The following is a 17,349-nucleotide window of genomic DNA, read 5'->3' on the forward strand; positions in this document are numbered from 1 at the left end:
TTTTTATGGGCCTCATGTATTAATTAATATCATTATAAGCCAGCAATTTTTGACCGGTTTAATTCATGGTTTCAATCCGGTTAAACGAGAGCACCTTTATCGATTACACAAAACCTTTCATAATCATAAACACAAGTCTTTTGAAACTTATGTAACTGTTAAAAATAAACCTATCCCTCTCATTTTGAAGAAATCTTTCTTTCTTTTGCCTCAAATTCGAGGTCTTCCGATTCACAAAGAACCCCAAAAAAATGTTGTAACAAACTGAACAAACCCGATGCTTTCATGTCTTCAAGGGGTTTTTGGGAGTATGTGTTCATGTATGTCCTTGCATTAGATATAAACCGTCTGGATTGAGTCTAAAATCTACCTTCTCCTTCTTTTCCGTGATCCAGGACTGGTTGATGCCGATGCTACACTTTTGTTCCCTGCAACTGACTCGGTTTCCATAGTAGTTTGTTTGCTACTTCCAGCAACAGATCTCCCACATTCACCTTCCTTGCCTTTTTTTGACTTCTCGACAGCTTCCTCTGAAACTACAGGTTTGCTATTTACATAACGCCTATGCTTAAACCAGTTACTAACCTACAGAAGATATAACCAGCTCTTAGCAGAGATGAAACAGGTCGACTAAAAGGGAGAAAGCAACAAAACAATTCACTAGAAGAAACTTCTTACTTGCATGATTGTCATTTGTAGCTCTTTGGCTAAGCTCTCCTTCGTTGCTTTGTCTGGATATTGATTCTCTTGAAAGGATATGTATAATCTCTGCATAAAAGAGGAATCCTTTAACTCAAATAGCTTTTCATAAAATTGACGCCTTTAAGCACCAAGACAGCTTATATATATTACCTGAGTTTTGGGATCTGTCTGTTTATATGCTGTAGAGCTGATTTTTTCACCAGAACAACCATTTTCTCCAGGACCTTGTTGTGGCACTTCTAAAGTATCCTTTTTCGATGCCCTTTTCGACTTTGGTCTAGGTTTCTCAGAAGTATGATCTTCTGCATTTGAAGATTGTTTTAGAGGCACAGTGTCCCCTTCATCTTCTGACTCGGAATCTTTTTTTCCTATTCGTGCAGTTTTATCCCAATCATCATCATCACTTGAGGAAGATGGAGCATTCTCATATTCCTCCTGCACATACCATGCAATAAAAGATAGAAATCATTCAGAGGTTTTTTCCAAAAACCAAATATAAGTTCAATTATCAAGAAAATGAGAGAATACACTCACATCATACAACTTTTTGTAATCTAGCCTTTCAACACTCCTCCTTCTGGGAACACCGGCAAGACCATCATCAAGCACAGCATCTGACTCTGAAATGGCATCATACGGGAGCTGAGATTTCTTTCTGCCAGGATCCTCAGGTGGTGTAACTTTATCTTGCTGATTAGACTCATTTCCTTTGAAGGAAGTTTCAATATCCTCAGAGTCTGATGTGCAATCAGAATTTGAACTTTCCTGTGTTTCATCTTCATCACGAGTCGGAGCTTCAGGATCATAGTCATCATCCTCAGAATCGTCAGATGGAAGGGCCATTATATCCGCCATTATATCTTTCCCTTCTTTAAATGACTCTATCATTTCGTCAGATGCAGATGTGAAATCAGAAATATCATCTTCGTTCTCAGACTCGTCACTGTCATCACTGTTATCTTCATCATTTTCATTATCATTCACACCATCTGGATCATACTCTTCATCATCAGAATCATCTGACGGAAGATCACAATTCAGATTTTGACCTCCACCAGCCAACGCTGCTGCTGCCTCAGGAAATATTTTCTACACAAAATAACTCAAGTCAGGTGTCTTGTTATGTATCTTCTCCTCTTTTAACAATAAAAATCGACATACATACCTCCCAACTGTCGCTGACCGAAAGTTTTGTCCCTAAAGAATCATTAAGCAAGTCCAAGCTGTCATCTTTGCAATCACATCCGGGGCATAGCCAACTCTCATCATCCGGAGGAACTACAAATAAGAAAACCATCATGTCATTTATAAACACCAAAAAGAAGTGCTTAATAAAAAACTAGGCCAGAGATTATTACTATCATCTTTCTGCAAAGGTGGTTCAAGACAGTATTGGTGAAAGCCTCGGTCGCAAAACCCATCACATAGTATGATATCATTATCAACAGACAAGTCCTTTGAAGCACATTTTGCACAGAAGATCTGCGATTAATTATTGCTTGTATTATCAATACTTCAACAGACACAAACTGCTTCGAGCAGGAAAAAACATGGGAATAAAGCTTGAGTTGCGGAATAGTTTTCACTTACATCGTCGCTTGAAATCGCTCCATCAGAATCAAATAAAGACACTGGAAGGCTTCCTTCAGCACAGAGTGTGTCCAGGTGCTGAAAAAGATCTCTAATTTTAACCTTGCATCGCAGAATTTCCTTTGTGGCTCGTTCAAGCTCTTTCTCCGGCCTTAGCTTTTCCACACTACAAAAACACATAACCAACAATACTGAGTGAAATCTCACAGACGATACCAATGCCACTAGCATAACGCATGAATAATGCAAAAACAACAAATAAAACGTCATCAAGAGACAGACCTTGAACGTCTCCAGCCTTCTAAAGAATAGGCATCAATAAGGTTTTGCTCGTAGTTGATCCGTTTTAGCAAGTATCGAAGTTTCTTTTTGATTCTTGTGTACTCATCATCTTCTCTAACTTCCCCTTTCTTCGTAGTCTTATTCCTTTTCCTTGGTCTACTACCTACAGGTGTATTATTAGCAGCAACCGAAGATGATCCAGCAGCAGCATCTTTAGATCTCTGAGCACTCTTGTGACTTGAAAACAACACATTCCTTTCACCACCTCCTCCTAACCTCTTCGAACTCTTAGATGACCTGGACCGCTGGATTTCAAATTGTCCACGGCAAGGAAGACCGATGACAAGCTCACGATATGAGCCAGAAAACTTGGTTTTGGTATTAGATCTCTTCTTCCCGGTTTGAGGGGTTGGTTTCTGTACTTCCTTCCCCTTTCTATTATCCCTAACTCCGTTTGCATCATTTGGCATTTGAATCCCTGCCTCAGATGGTTTTAGAGGTACAGAGGCATTGCCTTGTTCAGATACATTGACAACAGTTGGATTATTAACCTCTACTCCGCTATCTACATTAATCTGCTTCAAACCAGATGTACTACTCCTAGTTACCCGTTTAAAAGCTGCTCCATTCATTTTCTACAACCAACCTAAGTTTATTAGCATTCCTCGAAGATAAAGCAATCAGGACTCTTTTAATATACACTTGGAGATTCCTATACTGAAACAGAGAAGCGAAACACGTTTATTAGATCAGAATAAATCTGAGCAAAAACACAAGAAGAACCCACAAAAAAAAAAAAAGGCAGCTTTTGTAAACATGTTCTGCGATTGCTTCGTGTTGTTTCCTAAGTCATCTAAAGCTACTACTCACGTGGTTGACAGAGATCTTAAACCAAGACATAAAAGAGAAAAACAGATCGAACCTTGATAAACAAATCTTAGCTAAAACGAGGTTAGATTTGGGTATTTGATTCCAAGAACCCTATTGCTAACTGTTAAGCTGAGTTTTGAAATTTTCTACGACATAAGAAAACAACCCAAGAAACTAAAAAAAATGTCAGGTTCTTCGATCTCTCTCCGCCAAAATTTTACCTTTTTCCTCGCCCGGGAAATGTCCCGCGAGATTTTTCGAGAAGAAAGAAACTCGATGGGCGTGAATTGAGAAGAAGAAGAGGAAGAAGAAGAGGAAGAAGAAGAGCCTCTCTCTCAGATAAAGGGGACGGACAGAGAAACGTGTTATTTGGGCCTCATTATGCATTATATTCTCAATGGGTCTATTTATGAGGCCCATTCATACAAATCCGTAGAATTTACAATTCGTTTCTTTATGGAATCGGAATCGGAATCGGCAGTAGTAAAACCAACTTGTATTCATTTCTTGATTTATGAAAAAAAATACGAATGCTGCGAATAGTTGTTTAAAATTGAAAAAGTCGAGTTGAACAAAATTGAGTTGGAAAATATTCAACTCATTCATCTCTAAAATAGTGGTCGAACATTTTTGGTGTAGGATTAGTTTATTTTTTTTAATTTTTTAAGTTGAATGGCTTGAATAGTATTTTCTAATTTATTCGATCTTTTCCATTTAAATAGTGAAACTTGGTTAAATATTTTTTTTCAACTCCTTCAACTTTTTCAATTTGCAACTATTTGTACCCGAAATACAAAAACCAGTTATAAAAGTGTGAGAATCTGTAGACAAAAAAAACAAAACCACCGTATGAGATTCCCTCAAATCCCGTTATCACTCTGTACGAGCCTTCTTTACATCCACCTTACCCACTCCATTTCCATGGCGTTTTCCACTTACATGCCCTTCAACAATTTCTACAAGTTCTTGAGGAGCTTCCACTCCAAATTTACTCAAACTTGTCAAGAACTTCATAACCATCTCGAATTCATCTCCACTTAAATCCCCTAGGCTATGAAAACATCAAAAAAAAGTTTTTTAACGATATTGGTGTTTGTTGAATGTTAAGGAGCCTATTGGTTTATTAATTTCTAAACTCATATAGAATTTAAAAATTTTTTTTTATTGATTATGAAAATCAAAACACATCCATTTTGAAATATCATGTTTTATTTTTGGATTTGAATCTTGTTTATTTTCTATATTCAAATTCATTTAAAACATAAAGTGGATTTTGAAATCTAAAAACAAATCATTAAATGAATAACATGGATTCTAACGAGTATTTATGAATCATATAAGTAGCCTAACATGGATTCAAACGAGTATTTATGGATATCGATATAACCAATAACATATGATTTTGATAAGTAGTTTAGAATAAATGATTATATAAGTATATGATTTTTGTTTTGATTTCCAAAATATATTAAAATTATAAATCCAATAACTCCTTTCCCTTAATAAGCTAACAAAAACTTGTAGATGGCTAAGATTCTAATTTTTTTTTTTAACTCTGTTTTTCAAGAACCGACAATAAAAGTGTCATAAATAATTCTTAGAGAAATAGAACTAAAAGTGTCAACTTATGAGATTCATGGTGATCCTCTATGGGCTTTTTTTGCATCCACATTATTTTCAGGTTGTTTTCCTTTGGGTTAGAAAAAAAAAACATACAAAAACATAAAGTTTTACCACATTTAGAAAACAAAATAACAAACCTGCACAACTAACAATACTGACAAAATTTTAAATAAAGGAGATAATTTTCACAAAATCTTTCCGGTATAATTTGATCGAGGGTCACTATAATTGATTAATAGCCAATCATATAAATTTTTGTTCAAAATTTGCTCTAAATCAGAAACAATAATAAAAAAAAAATTAATATTGATAGATGACAATATGAAATTATGATGAAAAACTTATTATTGTGGTCGGTTTATAAACATAGACGATCATACAAATTTAATTTTTAATAAATGGTTAGTGGTATAGGACAAAAAGTAGCTTCGAGAAGCTAGTTTACTTCAAGAATGTGAATTTGTTAGTTGCATAATTATTTTTATCTCTTCTCGGCATTAGTTTTAATATTTGTTATTCATATTTTCATCTTTGACTAGTGCGTTTTAAAAACTTTAATTTAAAGGTTTATGTGAAAGTTCTATCTTCATTCTTTATTATAAGAAAGCTGTAATTCTTCTATAAATAGACTGTCTCATAAATCATAATACTATTTTAGGCATTATACTTTTAATTTGTTAAGGTTTGACTCAGTCTTTTTTACATATGTCATTTAATATGAGTTCTTAGTTCCATTTTTGTATTATCTATCTATATCTATCTATACTAATATAATTGCAGCAGATTTATGAAATAAATTCTAGAGTTAGATTTATTTACAGACATGCCATCATATTTATTGCTAAAGCCATTAATTTATTACCCAAAATATTCACTAATGTATATAACTCATGATTCTATTTAAGATTATAAAAAAAAAACTATTCAAAGCAATATTTGTTTAAAATTTAAATTTGATTCTCCTTTCATCATATAACTAGGTTTGAACCCGCGGTATACCGCGGGTCAAATATTTTATAATTTTTAGATTTTTGATCTTTTATGTTTATTACTAAGTAAATTTTAGTTTACAGTTATTTCTTATATTAAAAATAAAAAAAAAATCAAATTATTAAGTTTTAAAAGCTATAATTACTAATTTGTATATGATCAATTTGTTTCATATTATAGAGTGTAGTAGCACCATATAGTAATACCCGTTATTCATACTTGACCCATTTATTAACCTACTTTATTAATGTAATAGTAGATCCATATTTATGTAGTCTATCCGATTTACAAATATATACAGTATAAACAAATGGTCATCATTTATCCGATATATATAGAGTCACAATATTTTGGAGGTCTCGTACACAAAATCAAGGTACTAACTACATTAGTAACTACAAAATCAAGGTGCCAAATTTCCAAATTCAAACAGTCGAATTAATGATTTGGTTAACCTAATTTTGGAAATATACTTTGAATAATTCTATTTTAATTAATACTAGGACCGGACCCGCGCTACAGCGCGGGGGAATGTTCATATAACAAAAGTTCATAACAGATTGATACATGTTATATTTTTATTTCACGGTCAGTAAAAAATATATTTTTGTTATGAGTTTGGACATTTGATACAATAATAGAAGGAGAAAAAGAAAGTGATTGATAATATACTGAGTTATGATAAAATAAAATAAAAGGATAGAATTTTAATATTTTCATGAATTTGGATAAAATAAAATAATGAAAAATTGTATTAATTTATAAAATAGATATATGAAATATTGTGTAAATGATTAAGTTTTTGGGATTTTTGATAAAAAATTTAATATAAACATAAAAGAGTTTCCAGCAAAGTTTTCTACATGTTCTGACCCATTGCAAAATTACATACATGTTTTGACACACTGCAAAATTGTATACACAGGATATATGTATCCACACAAAAAATGTTTCAGAAAATCTATAAATCATGGTTAGTTTTTTAATTAAAAGTTGAAAATTTTATAAGAATTTCTGTCAAGGATCCAAATGAATTAGATATATTTAAAATCTGTATGAGTAAATTGAATTTTTGCCATTTTCTTGATTTCATGGTTAGAAAACACTTATTTAAATAGCATTTCATGTTCTAAAAAAACAAAAAAGGCATTTCATGTAATAACTCTTATTAGTCTTTACTATCAAATGCTTCCTAGTTTATTGTAAAGTTTCTTATAAACACGGACTCTACATAGAAATTTATGTCTGATTTTTTCTATTGAAGTTATTGGGCTGTATGTAATCTCAACAATTTAGTTTAGTGGGCTCCTTAGTATTGTCTTATAAATAATCATAATGGACTAAGTTAGGGTTTTTTTATAAAATTATTCAATTTAACATTAAACTAAACACTTTTTTTTAACTACATTCGACAAAATCGAGAAACTCAAATTCTAAACCAACCTTTTCCAATCTTCTATCACTTCCCTTCAATTATGTTCTTCGATTCATGTCAACATCGAACATGTCTTCATATCAATTATTTCCAAACATGGTGGTTTTCTATTCCTTTTTTGAAGAAAGCATACCCTACCACAAAATCGAAATCGGGAAAACGCTGCCGCAGTCAAAGGGTTTATATGTACAGATCGGAAATTACTTAATTCAACAAAATCACTTTGGCTTTACTGATTTCAAAGAGTTATGAACCAATTGCATGTATTTTGGTAAGTCATTTCAGTTTTTAAGTTAAATTTTGCAAATTATCATTTGGTATTTTTCAATTGATTGTCATGCTCTCAGATTGTTATTTTGTTTCCGAAAGTAGTTGATGATTTTGGTTCCCAAACAGTGGTATGCTTATATATTTTCTATCAATTTTGATTTCACCTTTTTTATAAGTTTAAGGTGATTGGAAAATTTGTACGCTGAAGAAAAAAAAAAGAAGGAAGATTGGTATCAGTTGAGTTGCTAATTATTTTAAAAATCTAATAGAATATTTATGATTGTTTCAATCCATGATTAACTTAAAACCCGGCAAATAAAAAATAGCAAACTAAGTAATGATATATGAACGGTATTGGATTTTTAAACTCATCTAATAACATTTCATTCTTGTAATAAACCTCTTACAACACATGCTTATAAGTAAAGCATACATAACTTTGCAAATATAAAACTTACATAGATATACCTTTGACAGAATTGACCTTAGCAAATCGCTGTGTTTGCCTAAAAAAAAGGCAAACATTTGACCATTTTTTTTTTTACATTTGACCATCTTATGCATGTTGTTTTCGCAAGTTAAGAGAATGTTTTCAGCAAAAGACCCTCCATAGTGTACACGCTAAACATTCATCTCTTAAGAAAGAAAAAAATAGTAATTCAGTAGCATAGTGTTAAAAAGTTACGAATTGTTATATGTATAGGTACAAACTCATTAGTACCTTGTATCCCTGAGTACAAACTCGATTTTGTTTTTAATCCTATCCTCCATGTCATGAGTTTTCATTTAGCCGAAATTAAATATCTCACCATTGACATCTACAAAAACACATTGATTTAGGAACATAATAAATGGATTCTTGCAAAAAAAAAAACTACAAATAAACTTACATATAAACATATAAGCTAATGAAAACGAATATGATACATACAAAAACTACTAATATAAGCTTATTCCATGGTATCTGATAAAACCATTTCTATAGTCTCTCGGGAATAGATGTTATATTGCTTCCAAGAATGGATGCAGATCTATGATAGGCACCAGAGCAGCAGCCATTGAAGAAGGCTTGAAAGAACACAGAAAGGAGAAAGTAAAGAAGGTATGGTGATTAAAGCTTCAATTAGTATCATTGTATTTATAGGGAGTCGTCACGTATTCTCCGTTAGGTATGATTTGATAGTATAATTTATGGTATATTCTTGGAATGTGGGATAAAAATCTTAGTAGTTAATTAGGTAATAGATTCTTAACAATGATAAATTTGTGAGAGAGACAATTTATGGATTCATATGTTGTATAGCGAGATTTATGGGATCGTATTTGTGAGAGAGAGAGGTAAATTTGTATTTGGAAATTTGGAAATCTTTTTTGTATATTGATGAGATTCTATACCGACATTTATGGATCACAACCATATCAGATCTTATGGCGTTGTTAATTGTCTTTGGTACATGTCGATAGCCCATATTTGAAGCCCTTATAATAACCAAGTAGATCCGATTTTAGAATTTTGGGTTATTTTTGAATTATAACCCGCTTGAAGAAACAGGAAAGTCATTTTTGACCTTATCCGAGATGCTTCCTATTGTTGGTGTCAGAGGTATTTTTGTCCGTTGTGTAAGTTGTACTTCTCTTTTACTATAATAGGGATTGATTAATCGGTTTAAGGAATATGCTTTAGATTAATCGATTTAAGAAAATTTATAAACTCATTATTTTTAAGAAAAATAATATAGCTTAACGCGTAGTATATAGTTTTAGATATTGAGAGTAATTCCACTAATGTATCATAGTTTACTGGCTCAAGGGTTGTTGTTTTGATAGTCGTAGGTGTTGAGTTCGAACACAGCTATCACACATTTAACTTCAATTTTGTTTTGTTTTATATATGGTAAAATGACAATATTACCTTCGTCTTCTTCCTCAATCGATCTCTGTAAAAACCGAAACCTAAGTCCTGATTTTCATATGTTCTTCTTATTATCTCTATTTTCTATACAAAATATGTTAGATCCAAAACTTAATTATTGATTTCTATGTTAAGAACAAATATATGTTTTTTGTAAAGATTTTGAGTTTTAAATTGTCATGATATATAAATAATAACTCCATCGAACACATCATGACTGATTTAATAATTCAAATTAAAGATCTGTTTTATTGTTTACCGACTGAAGAAGCAATTATCCAAAGAGATTCAATGGAGATGATGAAAGAAAGAAAAATTGATAACCCGCTTAAAGATCCTACACAAGCACGCGGATCTTCTCTAAACGGGTTGGATTTTTTTAATTAAAATTCTTAATCTCAACTTTACCCTTTTTAATTTCAATTAACATTCTCCTTAATGTTATATTGAGTGGCAATTACTGTAAAGAAAGCCAAGATTTTAGACATTTTTTAAAATGTACTTCTCTTTTAATTATAAGAAGATACATGAAATTATAAAAAATCTAATTTTTTCTGCATATAATGTGACTCAAAATTTTTAAAACGGACATATATTACTCTATTAATATAAATAGTGTGTTCACCAAGCCATTTCAGCTAAAATGTTTAGATAATAATCCAGAGTGTTATTATATATAAAATCAAAATAAATCTAAATTTGAATGAGCCGGAAGCTTCACTTTATAAGAACCAAAATTGAAAATTTATATATGATTGGTTTGGTTTGTAAAGTAAATTTTGTTTTAATTCTTCCCTATATAGTAGAATTTAGAATTGATATATCTAAAATTAATAGAATTTCTAAAATTATGAATATTTAAACATATTAAAAGTTTAAAATAACACATACGGGTTATATTGCATGAGAGTTTGTATGATGGGACAGATTTCAATCGATATTACCATAAATTCAAGTATCATTAATTTGATAATTAAACACGAGTTAAATCTTTATTTTACTATTTTTAATAATACCAATATAAGATATGTCGAATTAACTGATTTAATTAAGATTAGTATATGCAATCTTAAAAAAATATTAAATAAACTCCAATAAAATCAGTAAATTTAAAAAATAAATTTAAGTTTAAAAATAAATTAAACACATTTATTTTGGAAATACAATTAAGAAACAAGTTATATAATTTAAAAAATATATAAATCATAACAATAAAACAATTTCTTATCACAAATAAAAATTATTTCGAATTTTAAAACTTAGATAAATGATACTATAAATCAAAATACAATATATAAAAATTTGTTCTGCGTTGTATCGCGGGTCATGATCTAGTGTCCTATATACTGAAAGCGGCTTTGGTTATTATTAACCCCAAAAGAGAAAAGAAGGTTAGAAGAGGGAAAGAGAGAGTGGGATGTTAGTGTTTTCACTTCTCACCAAGCTGGCCTTCGCTTCAGCAATTATAGAATCTGAATGCAAATTGGCTTTGGCATGGTCACTTATTCAATAAACTTAATTACAATACTAGATTATGATCCGCGGTATACCGCGAGACAAGTTTTTTTTCTATTTTTTCTATTAATGTATTATTTTAATAATAATTTTGCTAATATAGATTTTTGTTAATTTTAGATTATGACTCGTGGTATACTGCACAACAATTTTAAATTATGACTCGATTATGCTCTGTGATATACCGCACAATAATTTTTATTTAATACAATTTTAATTAATTCAGTTTGACTCGATATATTTTATATGATGTTGTTAAAATAGTAAAATAAGGATTTAACCCGTATTGAAATATCATATTAATGATATTTTATTTTTTACTATTATCAATTCAATCATGTAATGTCATATAACCCGTCATGTAATATAACTCGTTTGTGTTATGTTAAAATTTTAGTATGTTTAAACATTCATAATTTTAAGCTTTTTATCAAGTTTAGATATATTAGTTATAAATTATAATTTCTTAAAATTCTATAATTTACTATATATGGTAAATTTACTATATATGTATGTTGAACACATACTTTTTATATTAATTGAGTAATATATGTTCGTTTAAAAAAATTCAAATCATAATATATGCAGGAAAAAATACACATTTTTATTAACTTTATGTATTATATGATGATTCACTACATATAAATTTTAAAATAAAAAAAGATGATAGGAGAATAATTTTTTTAATATAAAATAAAATTTTTGAATATCTATATTAATTATAGAATATTATATATATGGATATTTAAAATATTTTAATTCTGTTTAGTTATAAGGATAGTAGAGAAAATTAACTAAACTTGTTTGCGTATGAATATAAGCATTTAATAATATTAAATGCAAAAACTTTCCAAAACAGATTTTTGAGCAAAAACTACTGCAAAAATACTAGTATAAATACATCAACTTATGCTATTGTACATGTCTAATTTTTTTTTTTTGTACATGTCTAATTATTACGTAAACTTGATACCATATATATATGTATGACAATACCAATTTTCCATGATATCATATCATCATGGACCAGTCGGTCGATACTGATTCTTCTATAATTTGTTTCCACTTATTGAATATATCGTTAAACAAATTTCGCCGTCACGATCTCGTTATATTAGTCCCTCTCGGTCTAATTCACCCATGTCAGCTCTCTCGAGTGGGGGAGAAATAACTTCACTGGAGGAGCGAAGTTATTTACAACACTTAATTATATCAACACTTAATTACAACACTTTTTATAGGCATATAATATATAGTGTTTATAATCTTTTATTAACAACATTCCAACAGTCTAAAATTGTCTAATAAAAGTTAAATAGTGGTCTGATTTAAGAAAAAGTAAAATATTATGCGACAAATTTTATTTATTCCACATTATTAGCTTTTAAAATGTATAAATTTGTATCAAATAAAAATGACTTTGAGAAACCCCTATATAATAAAACGGAAGTACACAATATTGTTTTGGTAGACTTTATAATTTTAATAAATGGTTACAAATAAATTATACATATATTATAAATTAATTCATATATTAATTGTAACAAATAAAATCTTAATTGTAACAGAAAATCTTAAACGGGTTATTTCAAATTGATAGTTCATGGATATTCCAAACTTTATTTCGGAAGATCACATATATGGTTCCAAATATTAGAATCACAATATTACCAATTTATTTTCCACATATTTTAAACAATCACAATATTACCAATCACAATATTAGAATCACAATATTACCAATCACAATATTACCAATTTTATTTTCCACAAGATTAATCGTGATATTCGAGATCGAATTCAGAAATTAAAAATTAAACATTAATGCTAGATTATGACCGTGCTAGAGCACAAATTGAAATTTCTTTTATTTATATTATAATTTTAAAATAAAATATAATTTATATAATTGATTTTAAAAGTTTTTAAAGTCCTAATCTAGTATTAATCCTGATTTTCAAAATCATATTTTATTCTAAAATTATAATATAAATAAAAGTAATTTTAACTCGTGCTCTAGCACGGATCCTAATCTAGTAAATGATTAAAACAACATCTTTACTTGACCCACTTGTTTTCCAACTATAAATTATATTTCACATCAACAACAAAAGAGAAAAATCTATTTCGTATATATTAACCCAAAACAAAGGTTATCAGATTCCTACTAAGTTGATAATTGCACTATTTTACCTTAGAAAAGTTTATTATAAAGTTAAAACAAAAGTATTTAAGTAAAATAAGGGGTAAAGATGTCAAGACTAGAACACTTATGACATGTTAATGAAGCTATGTGTCGTGTTGTTGAAGCCGTAGGAGAAGAAAAAAAAATATCAGAGTAAAGTCTAGAGACATCATCGAGCATATCGACGTATGAAGATTGCAGCCATTTCAAGAATCACAATGACCACAATTTGATTTGCCACGTCTAGACAAATAACCTAATCAATACATTTATTTCGGCTGAGACTAAGGCGGTGATCATTTTCGGCTGTTACGTTCTAGATATATAAAATGAGTCTCATCACTTTCACAATCAGTTCTTAAAAAAGTACCACCAAGCCAAAAAGGACCTTCAAGAAACTCTCATAGTACAACAAGAATCAATACGAAGAAAGCAACCATGAATTACGAGAAAGCATTTGCTTCTTTCTTCCTCTTCGCTCTTCTCTTCGTTCCCTTCATGATTTTTCCTGCCACAGCTGCTCTAGGTATGTACGCATGCATATATATGGCTTAATTAAGTAGAACTATAAGTCCATGATCTATCCATATAGTATAAAAGTCTTTTGGTGAAGTAACTATAGACAATAAGAACCCCTTAATTACAATATCTTCAATATAGAAAACTTGTTTACTGAACAAAAATAAATCTCAAAATAAGGCATAGGAAAGTCAAAAGGGTTGGAGTCTATATATATAACACAAAGACAACCTTAAGTTAAACAAATCATAATCTAACCGGAATAGTATGTCAAGTACTAGAACTGAAGTATATTGATGAATAGGGCCACTTAATGTTTTTATATAAGTGGTGTATGCATATATGTATGTATTGTTATCAATGTACATATTAATATATATATATATATATAGGTATAAAAGTACGTTTCACCATTGTAAAAGGTCTCTATATAATGTTATCTTCATCTAAAATTATTATGAATATTGGAATGGGACAACTTAAGGAGGAAGAGAAGGCCTGGATGTATATTGTGGGAGTAGATGCAGAGGAAGGTGTGTAAAGGCAGGATTTCAAGACAGATGTCTTAAGTACTGTGGTATTTGTTGCAGAGAATGCAAGTGTGTTCCTTCTGGTACCTTTGGCAACAAGCATCAGTGCCCTTGCTATCGAGACAAGCTTAGCTCCAAGGGCAAACCCAAGTGCCCTTAATTCCGTCTCCTTCCCTTTAATTATCTACTTTTATAAACAGTTACAATAACATGTAATGCATGCATGCGTAGACTTGTTGAGTATTTTGACTATTTTAGTTTACATGTTTCTTTGTTTCCTTCTCGTGATAGCAATATGGGGAAAGTTCCCATCAGGCAACAATGGTTCTGTATTCATATATATTGTCAGTTATATATGGTTGCTTCATCCAGCTGGTACAGTTCCAGGGTACCATGGATAAATTAATGCATCAAATTCAGCATATATGGTACATGAATATATAGTGTAGTGGCAGAGACTACACTATTTGTTTTCTACCAATAAAACTAATTAATAAAAAAGAATAAAAAGATTAATGATTTCTTAATTACAAGGACTATCTAGTATTCTGTATCAACTTCATCTCTTTAGAGGGAGGTATTAGATTGGTATTCTTAGAGGGGTGTATTGAAAACATGATTATGGAGGATTTGTGATTTTTTTTTAAATCCACTATTATTCAACTAGTGATTTTAAAATCATATCTAAAATCCACTGTTATTGAATATGAAATTTGTTAAAAATCATTCAAAATTACTCACAATCCAGTGTTATTCAATCAAAAATTTGCAAAAATCATAACAAATCCACTGTTATTCAAAACCAAATTCTTTTTTTCTTAAGAAAACATAATATTGATTGTGAGAGACTTTGGGTACATTTTTGTAAAGGAAATCCTATTTAAAAAATCCCACCTTCAGGGTGTGTCTTTGAAGGATTGGTTAAAACAAAAAAAAACAAACGACGAGATCGACGATGATATCACAAAAGTATTGTTTCCTGTAACAGGAGACTCTAACCTTCTTTGTCTGTGCTATTAACAAGAGAAATAAACACGTTAGAGATCAAGGATGATATCGCCCAGCCAAAGGTATTAACGAACTAGACACAAAAAAGCAAACTGAAACTATGTTGGTAGAAAGGTTTAGATCAAAGTCATGTGATGAAGTTGTCCATTTCACTTGCAGGGGAACAGAGGTGGAAAGAAGACGACAGTGTCACAACCTCACTGACAATCTTCATCTCTGTACCTTTCTTGTTCTCTGTTCTTGATGATTACGGTGGCGGTTTCGCTCATGTGAATACTTGGTATGGAGTTATATTTTCACGCTCATGTGTTGATGGACGTGATGATGCAGCATATTTTACATTATTGTTGGGCTTCGGTGTTTCGTACTTTTCATTTAAAATTTTTGTGTTATCTGTTCGGATCGAATGAGCCTATTTAATTTGGAGCAATGAAGCTCACATTTCTGGATTTGAATTGAAACACTTTAGTATACTTTGGTTTATGATTTATAAAATATGTGGGTTTGTCAACGAGAGGATGACTATGTTATTATTGTTTATTATTATGACTTTGTTAGACAAATATGACTATTACGTATGGGAGGATGACTATTTAAAAAATTGATGAACAATGTATTTTGTGTGAGAATCTCTTTAAAATCAACCAAAGTCCCATTTTAAAGTCTCACCAAATCTCATCAAATCATAATGAATCCACTAAAATACCTTAAAAGCTTACTGTAAATCTTCTAAAATCCAAAATATCATAAATACCACAAAATCTCACAAAATCCCACAAAATCCTAATTTGAATACACCCCCCTTAAGGATTTGATAGGATTTTAAAATTTTAGAATTTTGAAAGATTTGAGATTTTTTTTAAGAGATTTGGTTATGTTTTAAATTTTTTATATTTTAAAAAAGAATTGAAGTGTGATTCTATGAGAATTTGCTATTAAACTTTTAGGTGATTTTAAAATATAATACAACACAAAAGGAAAATCCTATACCAAAACAAAATCGGATCGAGTCCTATGTGGTTATTGCGGATAACTTCATGCTACCGTTCATGTTCTAGATTGGCCAGTTTTCTCAATAGTTGTGTCGGAGAAGGAGGTTCACGGCTGAAGAATATATTGTTGCTGATTCCTATGAGGAGAAATCTGAAGATGCAGAGTAACGTGAAGATGGTTCAGAGACATTTCTTGTGGAGCACTAAACCGAGAAAGTACGATATGATACTTCACTCCATTTGGTTTAAGCTTCTCTCACTTAGAACCAAACTTCTTCTAATGATCCCGATTCCTACAACATCATTCTTAATTATGTCTTCATATATATATATATATATATATATATATATATGTAAGCACTGATACATATATTAATAAAATTTATTTCCATTAACAAACGGGCCTTGTCAATTACTAACACTGTTGATTCCACTCAATGTACATAGGCTAATCTTTCTTGTTAATGTTATAAACTCTGCTGATTTCTTGTTTATGTTATCTTGTGACAGAATGCTGGCTTGCTTCGTTACACATTCTACGTTAGAACTTGTGTAGTTTTGTATGAGATCCAAGCCAAAAAAAATATTTGGTAAAAGTACATTGGTTCATAGAAATGATTCCAACAAAAGAAGAAGCTTCAACAAAAACTAGAATTGTTGGCTAATTATGCAATTCTGGTGATATGTCAGGATCTCCAGGCAAGTTAGAAAGAAGAAAGATTGTTCCTGCTAAAAAACCAACTATGTGAGAAAGAAAACTTCACACGAATAGCATCAATAATCACTGCATAAACTTTTGATCTGTTATGGTGTTTCTTTGAAGTGAATGATTCAGTCGTTGAGTGTTTCTCCTAAAATGCAGAATAGTCAGAAAATTACCAGAGCTGAGGAGTGTCTGACCTTTATAAATCAAGCGCTGCTAATTG

General features: G+C 30.5%; 2 protein-coding genes across 5 annotated transcripts; one reads left to right on the plus strand and one right to left on the minus strand.

The window, feature by feature from the left end:
* Nucleotides 1–182: 182 nt before the first annotated feature.
* LOC104746337 (homeobox protein HAT3.1) lies at nucleotides 183–3,822 on the minus strand. Of its 4 annotated transcripts, none has more exons than XM_010467793.3 (9): nucleotides 3,666–3,822; nucleotides 2,575–3,291; nucleotides 2,293–2,458; nucleotides 2,061–2,184; nucleotides 1,868–1,980; nucleotides 1,237–1,791; nucleotides 853–1,137; nucleotides 679–768; nucleotides 183–585 (listed from the first exon to the last, which is right to left on the minus strand). In XM_010467793.3, the coding sequence occupies exons 2-9, from the start codon at nucleotides 3,204–3,206 to the stop codon at nucleotides 367–369; spliced, it is 2,184 nt and encodes a 727-aa protein (XP_010466095.2). In that variant the 5' UTR covers nucleotides 3,207–3,291; nucleotides 3,666–3,822; the 3' UTR covers nucleotides 183–366. The 4 variants fall into 4 exon arrangements, with proteins under 4 accessions (XP_010466095.2, XP_010466097.2, XP_010466096.2 ...); XM_010467795.3 differs by having other exon boundaries at nucleotides 2,575–3,209; nucleotides 3,666–3,806; XM_010467794.3 differs by having other exon boundaries at nucleotides 3,497–3,756.
* Nucleotides 3,823–13,612: 9,790 nt separating this feature from the next.
* LOC104746340 (peamaclein-like) lies at nucleotides 13,613–14,701 on the plus strand. The gene is made up of 2 exons (XM_087486994.1): nucleotides 13,613–13,900; nucleotides 14,378–14,701. The coding sequence occupies exons 1-2, from the start codon at nucleotides 13,813–13,815 to the stop codon at nucleotides 14,581–14,583; spliced, it is 294 nt and encodes a 97-aa protein (XP_087343120.1). The 5' UTR covers nucleotides 13,613–13,812; the 3' UTR covers nucleotides 14,584–14,701.
* The last annotated feature ends 2,648 nt before the right edge of the window (nucleotides 14,702–17,349 follow it).

This window comes from Camelina sativa, chromosome 15 (assembly GCF_030686135.1).
Source record: "Camelina sativa cultivar CO46 ecotype springtype chromosome 15, ASM3068613v1".
NCBI classification, from domain to species: domain Eukaryota; kingdom Viridiplantae; phylum Streptophyta; class Magnoliopsida; order Brassicales; family Brassicaceae; genus Camelina; species Camelina sativa.